Below are 18,636 nucleotides of genomic sequence, written 5' to 3'. Positions count from 1 at the left end.
CAGACTTGTGAGTCGACTCACTCGGGTTCACTCAGACGATCGAGCCGTAAGTCCGAGTGAGTCCAGGGGTGCTATTCTGGACATTGTCGCATTCCGCCATGTTGTCGGATTCCGCCATTGATCGATGGTAATTGACCAAGTGAGCTGCTACGACCTCTTTGATTGACTTAAAACGCCGCCATTACGAAATTTGACAATATGGCGGAATAAGACAATGCCCAGAATAGCACACCAGCTAAGGAAATTTTGGTGAGTCCGATCGTGAGCCCTAAGCGCAACATGTATTTCACGAGTGAATCTTCGCCGACCTACGGTCCTTACGGAGCTCATTCACGTACCTGTATGTGGCCGTCCAATCGATGCCCGCGTCTGCAGGAGAGACGTAGGTGTTCATAGGGTTCTCGAGCAGATACAGGATCTTCACTTGGTGCCCATCGCTGCTTCCGTTGTCCTTACTAACGTACCAGTCCTGGTAGATAACGGCATCTACGACGCCACCACCCTCGCTGGTTCGCCCGCCGAGATGCTCACCGTAGCTCCAGTAGACGGTGCACGTGTCCACGGGGCACCGGTCTCTCAGAAACAGCTCGCGTCCGCTCAGGAAATCGTGCCAACTGCCGTGCAGAATGATGTTCTTCAGGGTCGTCGTGTCTGCGCATGCACGCACCAAAGTGGATGGTGTGGTGGCTATAGCTGTTACATGTCGAGGACGTGTGGTCACGGGGCAAAAGTGAGAGAAAAAAAGGCAGAACATCCAGCACTAATACCCTGCTTGGCTCAAGTTCCAGTGTGGTTATAAGCCCTGCGCTTAATGCAGCTCCGCTATACTGAGAAACCTGAGGGAGTGATTGCCACGTGGACATCCAGCGATTTCCGTTGCGCTGTTGTTAGTCCCTGTAAGTGTCGCAGCCAACGGGAGGAGGGGGGTTGGGGATTCGAACTCTCCAGAAATCTTTCAATTTTGTTTGTGTATATATACGAACACACACGCATGCACACGCACCCACGCACGCACACACAAACGCACGCTCGAACATATACATAAATTATAATAACTTGTTGAACTAATTGGTGTAATTCGTCATATTGTGCTTCTAGCGGGTTTACTCGTCTTTCTTTGTTTTCTTTCTTTTACATATTTTCTAACTTTGTTGGGTGGAGGCTGGTTCCTGTATCGCTTGTTGAATTTGCCCACGCGCGCCTTTGTTGATCGTTGCTTTTGCGCATTATCCTGTACATATATAAGGCGGTCAGTCAGGCACAATAGACAGTTTTGCAGTGAGCGCTGCGTGCGGTGTGTTTCTTGGGTGGAAGAGTGTGTGGATGTGCGAGTTTTTATTTATTTATTTATTTATTTTCAAATACTGCAGCCGTTATGGGGCTATCGCAGGAGTGGGTACACAGCAAGAAATAACAAAAAGGTACAAAACAAAACAGCTTAATACACAAGTACATTGGCAGATCATAGAAATACAAAAATTTTACAGAGTTATACAAACAAGGAAAGGTTTACAGCACACCGTCTTTTAATGCTTTCAAAAATTCATCTTTCTGCAAAGACCGAATGTGACCTGGTATGAGGTTCCACATTTCAATACATCGAGGAAAAAAGGTGTATTTGAAGAAACCAGTACGAGGATGAAACACAGATACATTAAGTGCGTGGCTGTTTCTGGTGGATGATGGTTTGGCAGGTGTTATGTAGTTGTTGTGTGGTGAATATTGCGGGGAATTAAATAAAGAGTGAAAAAGTTTCAGAGACTCGATGTCTCGTCTTTTAGAAAGTGATGATAGACCAAGCTTTTCGGAGGATTTGCAAGTTGTGCGAAATTTGCTTTCAATTTAGAAGATATAATTAAACCCCCCCCCCTCCCCGCAACCTTATAAAGATTTACGACTACGCCCGTGGTCCCTGTATATATGAATGATTTCTCGCATGATGTCGTAACAGATACGCAGCGCCCGTGTGAAGGAGCGATCAAATATAATACAACGTTTAATTAGAGTACTGCGCGAGAAGATCGGTGAGCGGGACCTTTAGTCTGAGATCCCACTGACGCGGGCCGCTGTCCTCGCACATTTCACACTCGCCTGTCGAGGTTGGCGCCCTCTCTTGCACGGCGTGGAGATCAGCCGCGTGTTTCCTGAAGCGTGTTTAGCGATTTTACGCCGATTCTTGCGTTTACTTCTTGGTTATTGCCGTTAGATATTATTGGGCAGAGTTGCTATGGTCGCTGTTTTACGTGCGTAGTAGATATAAAATTATCATGATCATGAACTAGCACGAGCTTATTTCCCACACAAGCACTCGGTACAGATGGTCGCGGGATGGAATCCCGGCTGCGGCGGCTGCATTTCCGATACTGGCGGAAATGTTGCAGGCCCGTGTGCTAAGATTTGGGTGCACGTTAAAGAACCCCAAGTGATTGAAATTTGTGGAGCCCTCCACTACGGCGTCTCTCATAATCATATGGTGGTTTTGGGACGTTAAACCTTACATATAAATCAATCAATCAATCAATCAATCAATCAATCAATCAATCAATCAATCAATCAATCAATCAATCGGTACAGATGATTTAGCACGGAAGCGCTGAAACGTGCAGCCGTTAAGCGTTGTTTGTAGCCCATGTGTTCCTAACGTTTAGTGGAACTGTTTTCTGAGCACCGGTACTTGCCCAATTCTTGCGGTATATTACACTAGGATAGAACAATCATAGACTGTTTCACGGATAGGTTTGAGTGCCGCCATATACTGGGGCTGTTAACCTTTGCCTTTGTATCTTTAACAACTAAACAGTGTTACGGTATACGCATACCCACGAGAACAGTTGGATTGGTGCGTATACATATAGGATGTTTTATGGCATTATTATTCTCGGTTAAGATATACAAAGACAAGAAAAAATAGATTTAGCAGCCAGAGATTGTGGCACCCAGATGAGAGGGTAAAAGCCCAGCCAAGCAAAGGAACAGCTACAGGTACCCATCTACTGCGGCCCAGCCTTACCCGACTTAGCACAAGCTGCGCCAGTTTTTTTTTTTAGTCCTTGTTCATTAATTTAACCACCTTTCGAGCATTGCTCTTGTTTTAGGCTCACGTCTTTTGGGATGTGTGGATGGACAAGCCAGGTTCATTAAAGTAACATTGTTTGAAACTTGTAGAGTGATAGAAACTATTTTTTGAAGAATGTCTTGGCATGCGACAATTTAATATTGTTGCTGCGTAAAAGTTGCTACAAGCCAATACGATTTGCTAACTTTGTTTTGAAAACAAGTTTTGCATCTTTCTCTCAGCAACTGCATGTTACGTTTCTGGTTATTGAACTCCTGAGAATGCAGCGTATGGCTGATTGTGAACATCCTCACATAAACGTGCGAAATTCTTGCGGTGATTAGATAGGTGAATAAAAAATGGTTATGCATGAATATTTTTACTGTAACAAGGCCATTAAAGCATTTCTTTGCTGCTAAAAAATCCGCGCACCTACTTTGTTATTAACGAGCATGCTGCCAGAATAGGCCTTTTTTTCATATAGGACCTTTAATAATGTTATTGACTGACTGCGGAATGGCATAGGTAACATCCGTTACTTTTTCTTTGTTATCGTTAGCAGTGACGCGTTACCTTTTTTTGTTGGTATCGTAGGGTGGTAACGATTTTTTTGTTAAGTAACGAGTAACGTACTTAGTTACTTTTTTCAGTAACGCATGCAACACTGGTAAAACATTACTACACCTATAAAAACAGGTCGATTCACCACGCTGGGCTCACCCCCCCCCCCCTTTCCGCCAAAAATTGGAGGATAGACAAGTACTCATCGACAACTTCGCATCATGAAACCGATTCCCACAAGGCCTCGTATCTTCATATATATATATATATATATATATATATATATATATATATATATATATATATATATATATATATATAATGTAGAAAGAGCGAGGAAGAAGAAGAGATCGGACGCTCTCGAGCGATGGTGATTCGGCAGTGACGGTAGAGCGCTGACATTTTGCAGTGTAAATAAACCCATCACATCCGTAACAGCTTTGGTGGAGCGGTGCTGGGTAACTTGCCATCTTGGACCCCGCAGCAGAAGTTCTTCGAAGAAGCAGACGCTTAGCTGGCCTACCCCCTGACAACATCAGCATGAACGACGACACAGCAACCCCATCGACGTACTACGCTACTGCATCCACCAGTGCCACCGACACAGCCAGCACAAGGTGGCCGCCGACCTCGACAACCAGACTACTGGGCACCTGAGCCACGAATGTTCTCAGGTAAAACTGACGAAGACGTGGACGCTTGGTGAAAACACTTCGACAGAGTGAGCCGCTACTACGAATGGGGCGCACCAGCAAAGCTCGTGAACGTAGTATTCTTCCTTGCCGGGACAGCCTTGCTTTGGTTTGAGAACTAGGAACATGTCCTCCCCACTTGGGATATATTTGTTAAGGAACTGAAGGCCTGTTCTGGGGACACGAGTTCCATGAAAAAGAAAGCTGAGCAAACGCTGTCACGTAGGGCTCAGTTGCCCGGCGAGACGTGCACAACTTACATGAAGAAGTATTGAAGCTTTGCGGGATCGTCAACGCAAATATGTCTGACGAAGACAAAGTCGGTCATTTGTTAAAAGGCATCGCCGAGGACGTGTACAATTTTTTGATAACAAAAGAAAACTTGAACACTCCTTCGATTTTCAGGCAGCAATGTCGCGCATTCAAGGCGTTGAAGACCCGGAGAATTTTACCCAAGTTCGGGTTCTTGGAGAATGTTCCCACTGTCGCAAGTATGGACGTCGCCATCTGCGAAGACATTCCCTTCCTCGTACATCGGGTAGTTCGAGAAGAGCTCGTACGACTTCACGCAGGTGACGTTCACCACCAATGCTCGTTCGCCGCGTGCCCCGAACCACCTCCCTATTGGATGCGAGAGCGCCACGTCGAAAACCGACCACGCACAGAAACTGCAGATTTTACCCCGCGGCTTCCGTTTTCCCCAACGGGTCGTGACCACCACCAGATGTCATCATCTCGACGTCCCGCTGCGGACCTCCGACCGTCGTCAACCAGGCTTCTACTAGAAGATTACTATGCGTCATCACAAAATGTTCCTGCTGAGCACGACCCGTCTCCGCGTACTTCTGTCCCCTCTGCTCCTGCTAATGTAAGCCGACAAGTCCCCATTTGCTACACATGTGGTCTCCCAGGGCATATTTCGCGCTTCTGTCCCAGACGGCCGCCTGCACTGCCACGTTTTTCGACGTATCCGGCTCGTATGTACGAAACGCCTGTGCCACCACGTTTTTCAACGCACCCGCCTCGTATGCACTAAACCTGGACCTCACCCGGCCAACCACCGTCCCCGACAGCAATGGCCTAACGAATTTCGCAGCGAGTCCCCCGCCTCCGAGCGAAGCCTGACGCCGCTTCCGACACGGTCCCGCCGGTCGCCGTCTCCGCGTCGTCGGTCACCTTCCCCGCATCAGCTGGGAAACTAACTGGTGCGACCGATGGAGGTGCGGTCGCGGGATGGTCAGTTCCGCCAATTCCTCCTTCTGCTGTGATGTTGATGAACAAAGTGCGTGTGTGTATAGACGGTGTAGATACTCTTGCTCTTGTAGACACTGGTGCTGCTGTTTCGGTTATGAGCCTTCGTTTCAAACATCGTTTTTTGGGTCACAAAGTTATGTTCGCGTGGAATCGTAAAGAAACTTTTCGTGGAGTTGGAGGCGAAGCGTTATGCCCTGTTGGTATTTGTTCAGTTGTGCTCACGATTGGTGGACACAATTACCGAGTTGAATTCACTGTACTGGCTCGCGAACTCATGACGTCATTTTAGGGATAGACCTCCTTCATGAATGCGGCGCTACGCTTGACTGTGGATCTGGAGAGATTCTTCTACAAAGTACGTTGCCCGCTGCAATAGTTGACGATTTTCCGACTCTGCCCATCGATGCGCTTTCGTTGTCTGAAGATGTGACGATCCCTGGTCAGACAGCAGTGTTTGTACCCGTATGCTCATCTCATGTCCGCTCAGGACCCTGCACTGGACTTGTGGAGCCTGATGATGCAAACGCCATCAAGAAGAATGTGCTGGTCCCACGGTCTGTCGTTACAGCCATCGACGGACATGCTTGCTTGTGGGTGCTCAACGCAGCCTCAGAGCCTGTTGTTCTACCAGCCGGATTCAAACTGGGAACGTTCGAGGAGCAGGCCACAATTGACGTCAGAATGGCCTCAGAGTCAACAGCCATCAGTCAGACTGCGCCCAACTACTCAGCCGAGATTAAACCTATGATCAATAAGTCGTTGCCTTCTTCCGAGCAGAATGTCCTTGAAGAGGTGCTTACACGCTACGCGGGAGTCTGATTTTTCAGAACAAGCGTTGTTTCATGTTGCCCGAATCCCGTATGCACCACCGCATCAACACGGGAGATGCTGCACCGATACGCCATAAACCCTATCGCGTATCCCCGTCAGAGAGGCAAGTGATCGCTGATCAGGTCAGCGACATGCTGCAGAAAGGCGTTATTCAAGAGTCTAGCAGTACCTGGGCAGCTCCTGTTATATTGGTAAAAAAGAAAGACAACTCTTGGCTATTTTGTGTAGACTACCGCCGTCTCAACGCCGTCACAAAGAAAGACGTGTATCCGCAACCACGCTTCGACGATGCTGTTGATTGTCTGCACTCGGCCGCATACTTTTCGTCCGTCGACCTAAGGTCTGGATACTGGCAAATACCAATGCATCCGTCTGACAAAGAGAAGACTGCTTTTGTCACGCCTGATGGGTTATTTGAATTCAACGTTATGCCGTTTGGCTTATGCGATGCCCCAACTACCTTCGAGCGATTCATGGACTCCATCCTTCGCGGTCTCAAATGGGAGATGTGTATGTGTTATCTCGATGATATAATTATTTTTGGTAAGACATTCCACGAGCACAATCATCGGCTTAGCGTTGTTCTAGATTGCGTCAAACAAGCTGGTCTCGTTTTAAACGCAAAGAAGTGTCATTTTGGTGAGCGCCAAGCCCTTGTGCTTGGATATCTAGTCGACAGGGATGGTATACGACCAGACCCACACAAAATCAGTGCTGTCCGAGACTTCAAGCAACCGACGTCTGTGAAGGATCTCCGTAGATTCGTGGGCCTGTGTTCTTACTTTCGTCGGTTTATCAAAGACTTCGCCCAGCTTGCTCATCCCCTGACAGAGTTGCTCCGCAAAAACGCCCCATTCCGATGGACCGTTGAGTGTTAAGCTGCTTTCGAGCAGCTGAAGTATTTGCTTACTTCCGGGCCCCTCTTGCGCCATTTCGACCCGGAGGCACTCACGGAACTGCATACAGATGCTAATAATATCGGTGTTGGTGCCGTGCTAGTTCAATATCACGACAGCCGCCAGCACGTCGTGGCGTATGCAAGTCGTATTTTGACTAAGGCAGGGAGGAATTATACGGTCACCGAATTGGAATGTCTTGCAGTTTTTTTTCGCCGTCCAAAAGTTCAGACCTTATTCGTACGGCCGGCAGTTCAAGATCGTCACAGATCATCATTCGCTTTGTTGGCTTGTCGGACTACGTGACCCAGCTGGTCGGTTGGCTCGCTGGGCCTTACGGCTTCAAGAATATAATTATTCTGTGACCTACAAGAGCGGTCGATGTCACGCAGATGCCGACTGCTTATGTCGTCTTCCATCTCCGACTGTGGATGCTGATGATGATTTCGACAACTACCTGGCCGCAATCTCATCCAACTTCCCAAATTTGGACGTCTTCCGTCACGAGCAACAGCGTGACCCTTCGCTGAAACCAAGGATTGATGTGGCTCTTAGCTCTAAACGCGCCACGCCATTCGTGATTCATGACGCCCTACTATATCGCAAGAATTACTCCAGCCATGGTTCCACACTACTCCTCGTCGCGCCAGAATGCCTTCGTCTTGCGGCATTCCAAGCCATGCACGATGACATCACGTTTGGGCACCTTGGATTTGCCCGAACGCTTCACCGTATCCGACAACGTTTTTTACTGGCCTCGACTCTGGAAGACCACCAAGCACTACGTCGCAAGTTGTGATGTCTGCCAATGCCACAAACAACCTACCACACCCTTGGCCGGCCCACTGCAGCCGGTTAAGCCACCGACATCACCGTTCGAAAAAGTCGGCATAGATTTACTGGGCCCTTTCCCCAAGTCTACCACCGACCGCCGCTGCATTATTGTGTGCGTATATTACCTGACATGGTATACTGAAACGATGGCGGTTGCTTCAGCCACATCATCTGATGTGTCATTGTTTCTTCTACACTCGATCATACTTTGTCACGGGGCCCCTCGTGTGGTGATAAGTGATCGCGGCCGACAGTTTACCGCTGACGTTGTCGAAGAGTTGCTACGGCTTTGAGCGTGTCAGTATCGTCATACCACGCCATACCACCCTCAGACCAGCGGCCTCACTGAGCGCACCAATCGTACCATCATCAACATGCTTTCAATGTATGTCGCAGCGGATCACAAGAACTGGGATGCCGTATTACCTTTTGTTACATACGCCTTTAATACCGCGAAACACAAAGTCACGGGTTATACGCCTTTTTTTTTCTTCTCTATGCTCGTCATCCCCAAAGTTTCCTTGACACCATACTTGCTTTTTCGACGAACAAAAACGCCAGTGTCACGCAGACTTTGTGTCGCGCCGAAGAAGCTCGTCGACTTGCTCGGCTCCGAACTCTTTCCGCCCACGCTCGCGCGAAAGACCGTTACGACGCAAAACACCCGCCCGTGACTTTCGCTACAGGTGATTTGGTCTGGCGGTGGACGCCCGTTCGAAAGAAGGGACTTTGCCAGAAGTTTCTTTCTAAGTACTCAGGACCATTCGTCATTACTCAGTGCCTAAGTGACATCACTTACGCTGTTGCGAAAGTGACAGCTCAGAACCGGCGTTCGCGCAAGACGCGAATTGTGCACATTGCCCGATTGAAGCCCTACAACAACCGGTCGCTTCTACTCGCTCGGTGAGCTTCGTATGGCCCGGAGGGAAATGTAACGTGGACTGAAAGAGCAAGGAAGAAGAAGAGATCGGACGCTTTCGAGCGATGGTGATTCGGCAGTGACGGTAGAGCATTGACATTTTTTAGTGTAAATAAACCCATCACATCCGTAACAATATATATATATATATATATATATATATATATATATATATATATATATATATATATAGTATGACATATATATGATATACATGATTGTGGAATACAATGAAAAAGATCGCAGCATATCCATGGAGTGAATGATGATTGGAGTTGGGTGAAGCATCCGTCCGTGCGTACGGGATGAAGCGTGAACGGATGGGTGGACGGACAGACAAACGCACGGATGGATGACACATGGACAGACAGACGCTTCGTCCTACTCATCATCATTCACTCCGTAGATATGCTGTGACAACCACTTACACCATCTAGTTATATATATTATTCCCAAGGACATTGGCACTCGCTCGCTGGATTCCGTGGCGACCGGTTGTGCGCTCGCGATCTCCGACGTCAGCGTAGCTCTGGCCGACTGGGCTCACCCTACGTCATCTCCTGATGCCGATCTCAGACGACAGCGTAGCACTGACCTACTGGACTTGTCCTACGCCATCTCCTGACGCCGACAAGAGCTCTCGCAAGTAGTACCCCGTCCTCGGATTCCTGCGAACGTGTTTCCATCTTTCCTATCTCTCATATCCCCTAATATGTCCTCGCTCGCTGTCCCAGCGCATCTCTCTCTCTCTACCTTTAATCCTACCCTTTTAATCCCTCCTCACCCCATCCCTTGTGAGCTACTGTTGAGGTGTCGCACGCTGACGCAGACAGTTACGGGGCTCACATTTAGGGGCGAAGCTCCTTATAGCGACACTTGTTCGTCTCTCATAGCCGTTGTAGTAGTGTGTAACAAGTATAACATTTTGACCTCCAAGGTGGTGCCGGTGAGAGATTTCTCCTTTGTGTTGTTGAAGAATTAAAGATAGTGCTCAATGTATATGCCAATGGCTGCTAAGGGGGAATGGGAAGGAGGAGAATTCGACTTTTAGTTAACGCGCACGCTGCGAATTTTTTTTATTTTTCAACAGCGCACAGAAGACAAGAAAGGGTTGCTACGTTATACTCACTGGGCGTAACCACCTCGGTTTTAGAAAGGTTTAGTGAGCGTTGGGCCGCAGTGCCATGAATACAGTGAACTAGTATATTCCATGAACTCGAGGTGGTTAAAGGTGGGAAGTAGACACGAAGCGCAAGCCGTAAGAAAGTGTGCGTGTGCCTCCTCTCGTTCAGTCCTTGGAATGTCCGCTGGATGGCGGTGCTTCTATATGAGAAATATATGATGAAAAGATGCGAGATGGTGGTACTTCGAGTGTTGAATAGGTAAACGAAAGGACACACAGACAAATGCATGGACGGACGCATGAATGGCTGCATCGACGGATGGACGCATTGACGGACACAGGAGCGGATACATGGACGAAAGCAGGGACGGACGCACAGATGAACGTGCGGACGCACAAACAGACGCATGCACGGACGGGCGGATGGACGCACGGATGGTCACACAGATGGACTCATGGACGGACGGAAGCAAGAACGAATGAACGAACGGATGCTTCGCCCCACTATCCATCATTCACTGCGTGGATATGCTGCCATTTTTTCTCTTCTTTTGCCTTTTATAACCACAAGACGCATGTAACGCTCCAGTCTGATTGAAAGCACGTAGCGAATGTGGTAGTGCTATCCCTGTCATACCGGGCACGCTTCATATTATGGGAGAAAAAACAAACAAACGGGGGAATACGTCAGTAGGTAACCAATTATAAATGAAAAAAAAAGCTTATTAAAACGTTATGCATCATAAAAGACTGAAATATATAAAGAAAGCCTCAGTACTCCAAGTAATTTCCGCGTTTTCGCCAAAGAGTTTAAGCATATCCGAACAAAAATTTGCAGTGTGTAACCAGAGAAAGTATTGTGGAAGTACAGCGGAGCGTTCAAGCCAAAACCACACATGCACTGTGGCTATACAAACAGTGCAAAGCTTGCGCTGACTGGTGGTGGCTTGTGCAGAATGTCTGGCCATTGATTCCTGCTCCTCACGGGACGGCTTTACGCTCTCCCATAGTAGAGTATCTAGTATTCTAAATCGCTACCCACTTTTTCTGAACAGACAGCTCAACTTAAATTCTAGGTTTTTAAGTGTGAATACACTTTATAAGCGACCCCAAACCATCCACCGCCGTCGGCGGCGTCCGCTGTCTTCTCTCTATCTTTAAAAGAAAGAGGACTTGGCGGGCCGCAGTGCGACGCTCTACCGAATAAGCCACGGACGCGACGCTGATATCGGTGTCAGTGACGCGCCTTATGCCCCCTCCCCCTTCGCTCGCTCCTGCGCTCTCCTAGCTCGCTGCAGCTGCGCGCGCACCCCTCTCTCTCGCGCGCCCGCCTTCTCTCTCTGTCTCCCGTCGAGAGCGGGTCGTGCGATGGATGTCCCGGAGACAACGCTACCATCAACAACGAATGCAGTACAACCGAATGCCAGCACTGCACTCGTCGTTGGAGGTGACGGTACCACGGTGGTTTCGCCGACGTTGGAAGACAAGGCGGCGCTGCGAAGGGCTCGTGAGACCGAACGTAAGCGGGCGAAGCGTGCAGTTGATGCCGAACTGCGTGCTCGCGAGGCCGAGTGCAAGCGGACGAAGGGTGCAGCGGATGCCGAACTGCGCGCTCGCGAGGCCGAGTGCAAGCGGACGAAGCGTGCAGCGGATGCTGAACTGCGTGCTCGCGAGGCCGAGTGCAAGCGGGCGAAGCGTGCAGCGGATGCCGAACTGCGCGCTCGCGAGGCCGAGGACAAGCGGGCGAAGCGTGCAGAGGATGCCGAACTTCGCGCTTCCGAGGCCGAGGACAAGCGGGCGAAGCGTGCAGCGGATGGTGAACTGCGCGCTCGCGAGGCCGAGATGAGGCGTCAGCATCGAGCCGCGAACGCGGCCCAAGAAGCGGAACGACAACGCAAGCGTCAGGCGGAGAAGGGCGATGAAGGCCGGCGTCAGGACGCCGCTCGCAATCGTCAACGGCGAGTGGACGTTCCCGAAGCCGTTCCAGCCAGTGAACGTGCCGCGCGGGAGAGGGTGCGAGCCCTGGACTTTGCTCGTCCGGACGCGTCGTGAAGTGTAAATAAATAATACTTCGTATATAATGTATCTGTGCACAAATGCTTCATGACAAACAAGACTTAAATTCATTATTACACTTTAATCATCATCATCAGTAATAAAACGCCCAAGCATTTCCCCGAGAGTGAACATGGTTAAGTGCGAATGCACGGGGTGATGCTATGAGGGGGAGTAAAGTTAAAATCCGTTGGCATTCGCCAGTGAGTTAACGTAAACTCCCCCGTGTGATCAAATTGCGATTCCCAGGAACCATTACACCATAAAGGCACCATAGTGTGATTAATAAATATAATAGTGCGAATTAATAAATACCCCTCATAGCGTCACCCCGTGCATTCGCACTTAACCATATGCACCCTCGGGGAAATGCTTGGGAGTTTTTTAGGGACGACTCACTTCTCTTTCACAGTTGAGTACGAAGAACTCAAACTCGTTAAACACTTTCTCTAAACACACTCGATCTATTTGAAGTGTTCTTTAACTTTTAACACGTGTACACAGATAAATTGGATTTTATCACTCATTTGTAAGATGTATACACTGTCCTTACTTGTTTTCGATGTTTCGTTTGTATATGTACAAGTTACATGTACAATAAAACTTTCCTTTTCTTAAAGACAGCGTTGAATATGTTGCTGGGCTAGAGATTTTGCGGCGAAGTGGGAGGGAGGTTCAACTTTACTGTATGATCGTGCGAGCGTTTGTATTTCTCCATATGCACCATGCAAAATTGAGAGTTCGGAGAGGGGGGAGTTTGAACTCCCACCAACATCGAGAAAATAGGAAATCTTAATGCGTATAATTGTTAAAATTTCAGAGAGCGTCGCAATTAAAATGTCAATTGGTATAAAATAAAGTGTGGATGGTAACCATCTATTGCTGACCCGCAAGATGATTCTAACTTCAATGTTTCTTCTAAATCCTTCTCCGTACAAAAAAAAAAAACTAAGAACTATTGGGAGAAACCTGTGACGTGCAATCCTCACTGGTGCTCTTGAGCTGTCTTTTGTATCCTGGGGGCAGGTACATCAGCTGCGCCACAATGCGATCGTCTTGCGGGTATTTCGGGTCTGGCCACACATTGCCGAGCCTCGACAGCTTGCTCGTCGGTCTGGGCCACTCGGTGCCGTTGGTGAAGAACCAGGGCAGCTTGTGGCTCGACTGCGAAGAGGGCGTGTCGTCGTGTCGATGGTCGGCTTCCTCGCTGTCCCTGCACGCATAGCAGCGTGGACATCGATTACGCCGTCACATCTTTTGTAGTGCGACGCCGACTCACAGCCATCTCTAGCCCTGTTCGAAGCATGTAGTCTGCTGAGCCTTACGTGGTCTTGCTGGAGCCTATAGTGTACACGTATCCCGCAGGAGTACGGCCACTAGCGTGGGTTTGGTCTTGTGAGCCGTAGGGCCGCGTTCACATTTGCCTCGCGTAACTAACGCCGCTGCACACGCGCGTTGTTACGGACAAAGCGCCGAGCGCAGCGCGGCAAGTACACAGTAAAGCTCTCAACAAGTCACAACACCTGATTGCCTGCGGCAACACCAAAACGCAGTACAGCGCTCACTGCAAAAGGCGGTGGGAAAGCAAACGAGGCTTATTCACGCCACAGGCGAAAGTACAATACAAAGGGTGCCACGAGCACGTCTCCGAGGGCAAAAAGGTTCACAGCGACTCCGCTGAGAGAAACGCGCCCTCACGACTAAGCTGCGCGCTCTTACGATCAGTGACCACAGTGCCCGATCACTCGAACAAGGGCAAACTTCGCTCACGTCGGCTTCGAGGGGCACGGCTTGGCGTAGTGGGACCACGCGCGAACACACCGCACCGCTCTCCGGCCTAGCGTTTGGAAGGGGCTACGAAAGATAAGCATTCGTCCCTGGCGCCAGGCACCATTGGCGAGTCCGAGCGACCTCCAAGAACAACGGAGCTGACGGACGGGAACAAAAAGGTGTGCTCATCCTTCGCTGTCCAGGGAGTTTTCTCTCCTACTCCCGCTGGGATCGTGCACGAGTCGTCTCGGGAGACTCCAGAGCAACGCGCCACAATCTAAATCCAGTTCCGGGAAATAGAGGTTAACGTCACTCCCACTCTTCCAGCACCGATGGAGCGCGGAGGAGGGGAGATTCCTTTTGGGACATGGGAACGGTAGAATTAGGTGACAAAGTCCTTGCAATGGTGACGGGCTAGCCTCAATCCCACAACCCGTGCGCCTAACTGTGCGTTTAGCTTCTTCAGAAGTGGTCTGCTCATAGCGAGGAGACATAATGACCATTGACAAATATCGTCGCGTCTCCTACGTATATAAGCCTATTTTACTTATTTATTATTTACTTATTTACTGAACCGCACCGGGCAGTGTTTCCACACACAAAAAACAGGCCAATTGGGCTACGGCTAATGCCTCAGAGGGCTGGTGATGTGGCTGGGGCACCGGGCATTTCTCTTCACTACATACATACATACATACATACATACATACATACATACATACATACATACATACATACATACATACATACATACATACATACATACATACATACATACATACATACTGTCGCAGTACAACGCGAACAAAGCACGAGTACGCCTTGAGGCAGCGAAAGCAGCGTGTTCTCAACAGCTGAGCCGCAAGATTTTCTTCTTCGTTCTCGAATCAAGCCATAGGCCCACTACCTGGTGTCCGCTAAATCCCCCCGACATCGTTTTTGTCCACATGTAGACACGGGTCATTTGCCTCGCTCTTAAAGAGCATCGACCCGATGCGAAGTCAATAATGCAGTTTTTGTTAAAAGATGTCTCACGCAATCACTCGCTGACGTAAGGCTTCATGCGCACTACGTGAACGAGTTCAGGATGGTGCTGGCGACGCTTGGTACTACACGAATTGTCGGGAACGACTTCGTAAGTGACGTCACTCAGTTGTCGCAGCACTCGGTATGGCCCAAAGTATCTTCTTCAGAGCTTTTCTGATAGTCCTCGTTTCCATACGGGTGTCCAAACCCATACTTTGTCGCCAGTTTGATAGACAACTGCTCTGCGGTGAGCATTGTAGCGGCCTGCATCGTACTCTTGCTGCTGGCGGATCCGTAAACGTGCCAGTTGTCTAGCTTCTTCCGCGCGTTCCGTAAACGTGTTGGCGTCTGGGTCGGCGTCATCACTTTCGTGCGGTAGCATCGCATCTAACATAGTTCGTACTTCTCGTCCATGAACGAGGCTGAACGGGGCCATGCGGATCGTTTCTTGCGTGGCCGTGTTGTACGCCGTGTTGTATGCCAAGATTTCATCCCAATTTTTGTGTTCAATGTCTACGTACATCGAAAGCATGTCTTCAATGGTTTTGTTCAGACGCTCCGTCAGCCCGTTTGTTCTTAAGTGGTATGCGGTGGTCTTACGATGCGTTGTTCCACTCAGCACCAGGACGTGATCCAAAAGAGCTGCCGTAAATGCGGTTCCTCTGTCTGTGATCACGATGGTTGGTGCACCATGCCTCAGTACAATATTTTCGATGAAAAATCTTGCCACCTCCGCTGCTGTACCTCTCTGGATAGCCTTTGTCTCGGCATAACAGGCCAGATAATCCGTCGCGACGATAACCCAGCGGTTTCCTGCAGTAGAAATAGGAAGTGGGCCCAAAATGTCCCTGCCTATCTGGTAGAATGGAGCTGTTGGGACCTGCACGGGTTGCAGGAAGCCAGCTTGTTTAGTCAAGGGTGACTTGCGTCGCTGGCAGTAGAGACAGGTACGAATGTGGTGCTTCACGGCTGTGGTTAGTCTCGGCCAGCAATAGCTTTGCTGTACTTTGGCCAACGTTCTCATGTAACCCAAATGGCCAGAGGTCAGCTCGTTGTGGCATTCTTTGAGTACTTCGGTACGAAGGGCTGCTGGTATGACGAGCAGATAGGTGGATCCTGTCGACGAAAAGTTTCTTTTGTAGAGTACTCCGCCCTGAAAACAAAACGATGACAACACTCTTGCGAAAACTCTTGGCGCCTTCTGAGATCTGCCTTCCAAGTAGTTAATTAAGCCAAGCAACTCAGTGTCGTCACGTTGTTGCTGCGCAATGGCGGTCGTATCGAGGACACCGAGAAATGCCGTTTCCTCCTCCTCAGGTAGGGTTGCCGACTCAATGGGTGAACGGGACAGATAGTCAGCGTCCATATGTCGCTTGCCTGACTTGTGCACGACCGTCATGTCAAACTCTTGCAGTTTTAGGCTCCAACGTGCTAATCGGCTGGTGGGATCTTTTAGATTAGTTAACCAGCAAAGGGAGTGATGGTCACTAATAACTTTGAAGTGCCGGCCATACAAGTACGGGCGAAATTTCATTACTACCCATACTACGGCGAGGCATTCTTTCTCTGTTGTTGAATAGTTAGCATCTGCGCGTGTTAGCGTTCGGCTTGAGTAGGCGATCACTCTTTCTGTGTCCTCTTGCCGTTGCACAAGCACAGCCCCAAGACCTACATTGCTAGCATCTGTATGAAGCATCGTCGGAGCTTCTTCGTCGAAGTGGGCAAGCACCGGGGGCGTTTGAAGACGTTGACGCAGGTCATTAAAGGCAGCCTTCTGTTCTTCTTTCCACTCAAAGGCAACATCGTCTCTTGTGAGACGAGTTAGTGGCGACGCGATGCGGGCGAAGTCTGCAATAAACCGGCGATAATAGGCCCAAAGGCCCAGGAAGCGTCTGACAGCCTTCTTATTGGAGGGTACTGGTAACTGTGCGACGGCGGCAATTTTTTCAGAATTGGGCCGGACGCCTGCTTTGCTGACGACGTGACCGAGAAACTGAAGTTCGTGAAAACAGAAATGGCATTTTTCTGGTTTCAATGTTAGGCCCGCGAACCGTATGGCACGTAAAACAACTTCCAGCCTTCTGAGATGCTCGTCAAAAGTGGTCGAAAACACTATAACGTCGTCCAGATAGACTAGGCACGTCTTCCACTTCAATCCCGAAAGTAACGTGTCCTTTGAAAAGTCGCGGGCGCGGAGCACAAACCGAAAGGCAAGACTTTAAATTCGTATAAACCATCTGGCGTGACAAAAGCGGTTTTCTCTCGGTCTCTTGGGTCTACCTCGATCTGCCAGTATCCACTCCTCAAGTCCATGGAAGAAAAGTAGCGAGTGTGGCGAAGTCTGTCAATGGAGTCATCAATACGTGGGAGCCGGGTACACATCTTGCTTGGTCACCCGATTCAGCTTCCTGTAGTCCACGCAAAAACGCAGGGTGCCGTCCTTTTTCTTTACTAGCACTACAGGCGATGCCCAGGGACTCTGTGACGATTGAATGACGTCATCTGCAATCATTTTCGCGACTTCTTGTTGTATGGCTTCGCGTTCCTTTGAAGCTACACGATAAGAGTTTTGGTGGATAGGTCTCACCATGTCCTCGGTGATTATTCGGTGCTTTGTCAAAGGTGTTCGGCCAACTCTTGATGTCGTTGAAAAGCAGTCGCGGAATTCGGCTAGCAGCTGAAGAAGTCTCTGTCACTCGTCCTTTGACAGAGTGGTGCCAACATCGAGAACGGGTTCCGGATCTTGATTAGGCCTTCGTCCAATACCGACAAACGTAAACTGCCTCGCATTTCTGCAATATTGTCGTACGAAGCGATAGCTGTGCCCTTCGGAAGGTGCCGGTGCTCAGCACTAAAGTTCGTCAGAAGTAAATTCGTGCGTCCACCAGTGAGACGGACGATACCTCGTGCGACCGAAATGCCATGACTAAATTGCAGCGAGCCAATTTGGTCAGTAATGCCTTCGCCATCAAACGCTTCGTGGCCTTCCACCGAAAGAAGAGTGCATGACCGGGGCGGGACGACCATATCATCATCATTTATACGTAAAGTGTTACGTATTGCGTCTGAACAGTCAACTAAACCAGGGCTGTTGCGGAATGTAATTGAACGGTCCGGGATGTTGATGACGGCACCATATTCTCTTAAGAAGCCCATCCCTATGATCAAGTCCTTGCAACATGAGGTGAGGATGACGAACGTCGCCACGAAAGAAGAGCCACCGATGTCGAGTCTTGCTGTACACCTTCCGACAGGCATCAATAGCTGGCTGCCTGCTGTCCTCAGGTGAGGTCCCGTCCACGTAGTCTTCACTTTTTTGAGGCGTACGGCAAGGTTTTCACTTATGATAGAAAAGTCGGCGCCGGTGTCAACTAAGGCTGTTACTTGCTGTCCGTATACCGAAACGGTAAGATCTGTGGTCACAGTTTCGTCGGTGTTACAACTTCTCGGCTTTACGGCGACCTGTGGTACAAGTAACGGGGGCTTTTTTTCGTCGCCTTGACGGCCTGCAACCTCATCCCCGGAGGTCGCCGCCTTCAGTTTCACCGGCCGGCGGGGACTTGGTGACCTCCTTCCACTGACGTCGGCTGTAGTTAGGTGGCGCGACGAAGGCGAGTATG

The 18,636-nt window shown here is 49.4% G+C and overlaps 2 protein-coding genes across 5 annotated transcripts in view; one reads left to right on the top strand and one right to left on the bottom strand.

Annotated features, from left to right (window-relative positions):
* LOC119169685 (uncharacterized) overlaps positions 1–18,636 on the top strand; it is a 64,443-nt gene that overhangs the window by 22,137 nt on the left and 23,670 nt on the right. The gene's annotated exons all lie outside the window — the stretch shown is intronic.
* Positions 1–18,636, bottom strand: part of LOC119169683 (glycoprotein 3-alpha-L-fucosyltransferase A-like) — a 37,469-nt gene that overhangs the window by 16,716 nt on the left and 2,117 nt on the right. The window contains exons 2-3 of the mRNA XM_037420712.2: positions 13,210–13,433; positions 339–651 (exon numbers count right to left, since the gene is read on the bottom strand). Coding sequence (XP_037276609.2) covers positions 339–651; positions 13,210–13,433 — 537 coding nt within the window. The remainder of the gene's footprint in view (positions 1–338; positions 652–13,209; positions 13,434–18,636) is intronic.

This window comes from Rhipicephalus microplus, chromosome 2 (assembly GCF_043290135.1).
Source record: "Rhipicephalus microplus isolate Deutch F79 chromosome 2, USDA_Rmic, whole genome shotgun sequence".
NCBI classification, from domain to species: domain Eukaryota; kingdom Metazoa; phylum Arthropoda; class Arachnida; order Ixodida; family Ixodidae; genus Rhipicephalus; species Rhipicephalus microplus.
The sequence above is the reverse complement of the archived record's forward strand: the minus strand, read 5'-3'. Positions and strand labels throughout refer to the sequence as shown.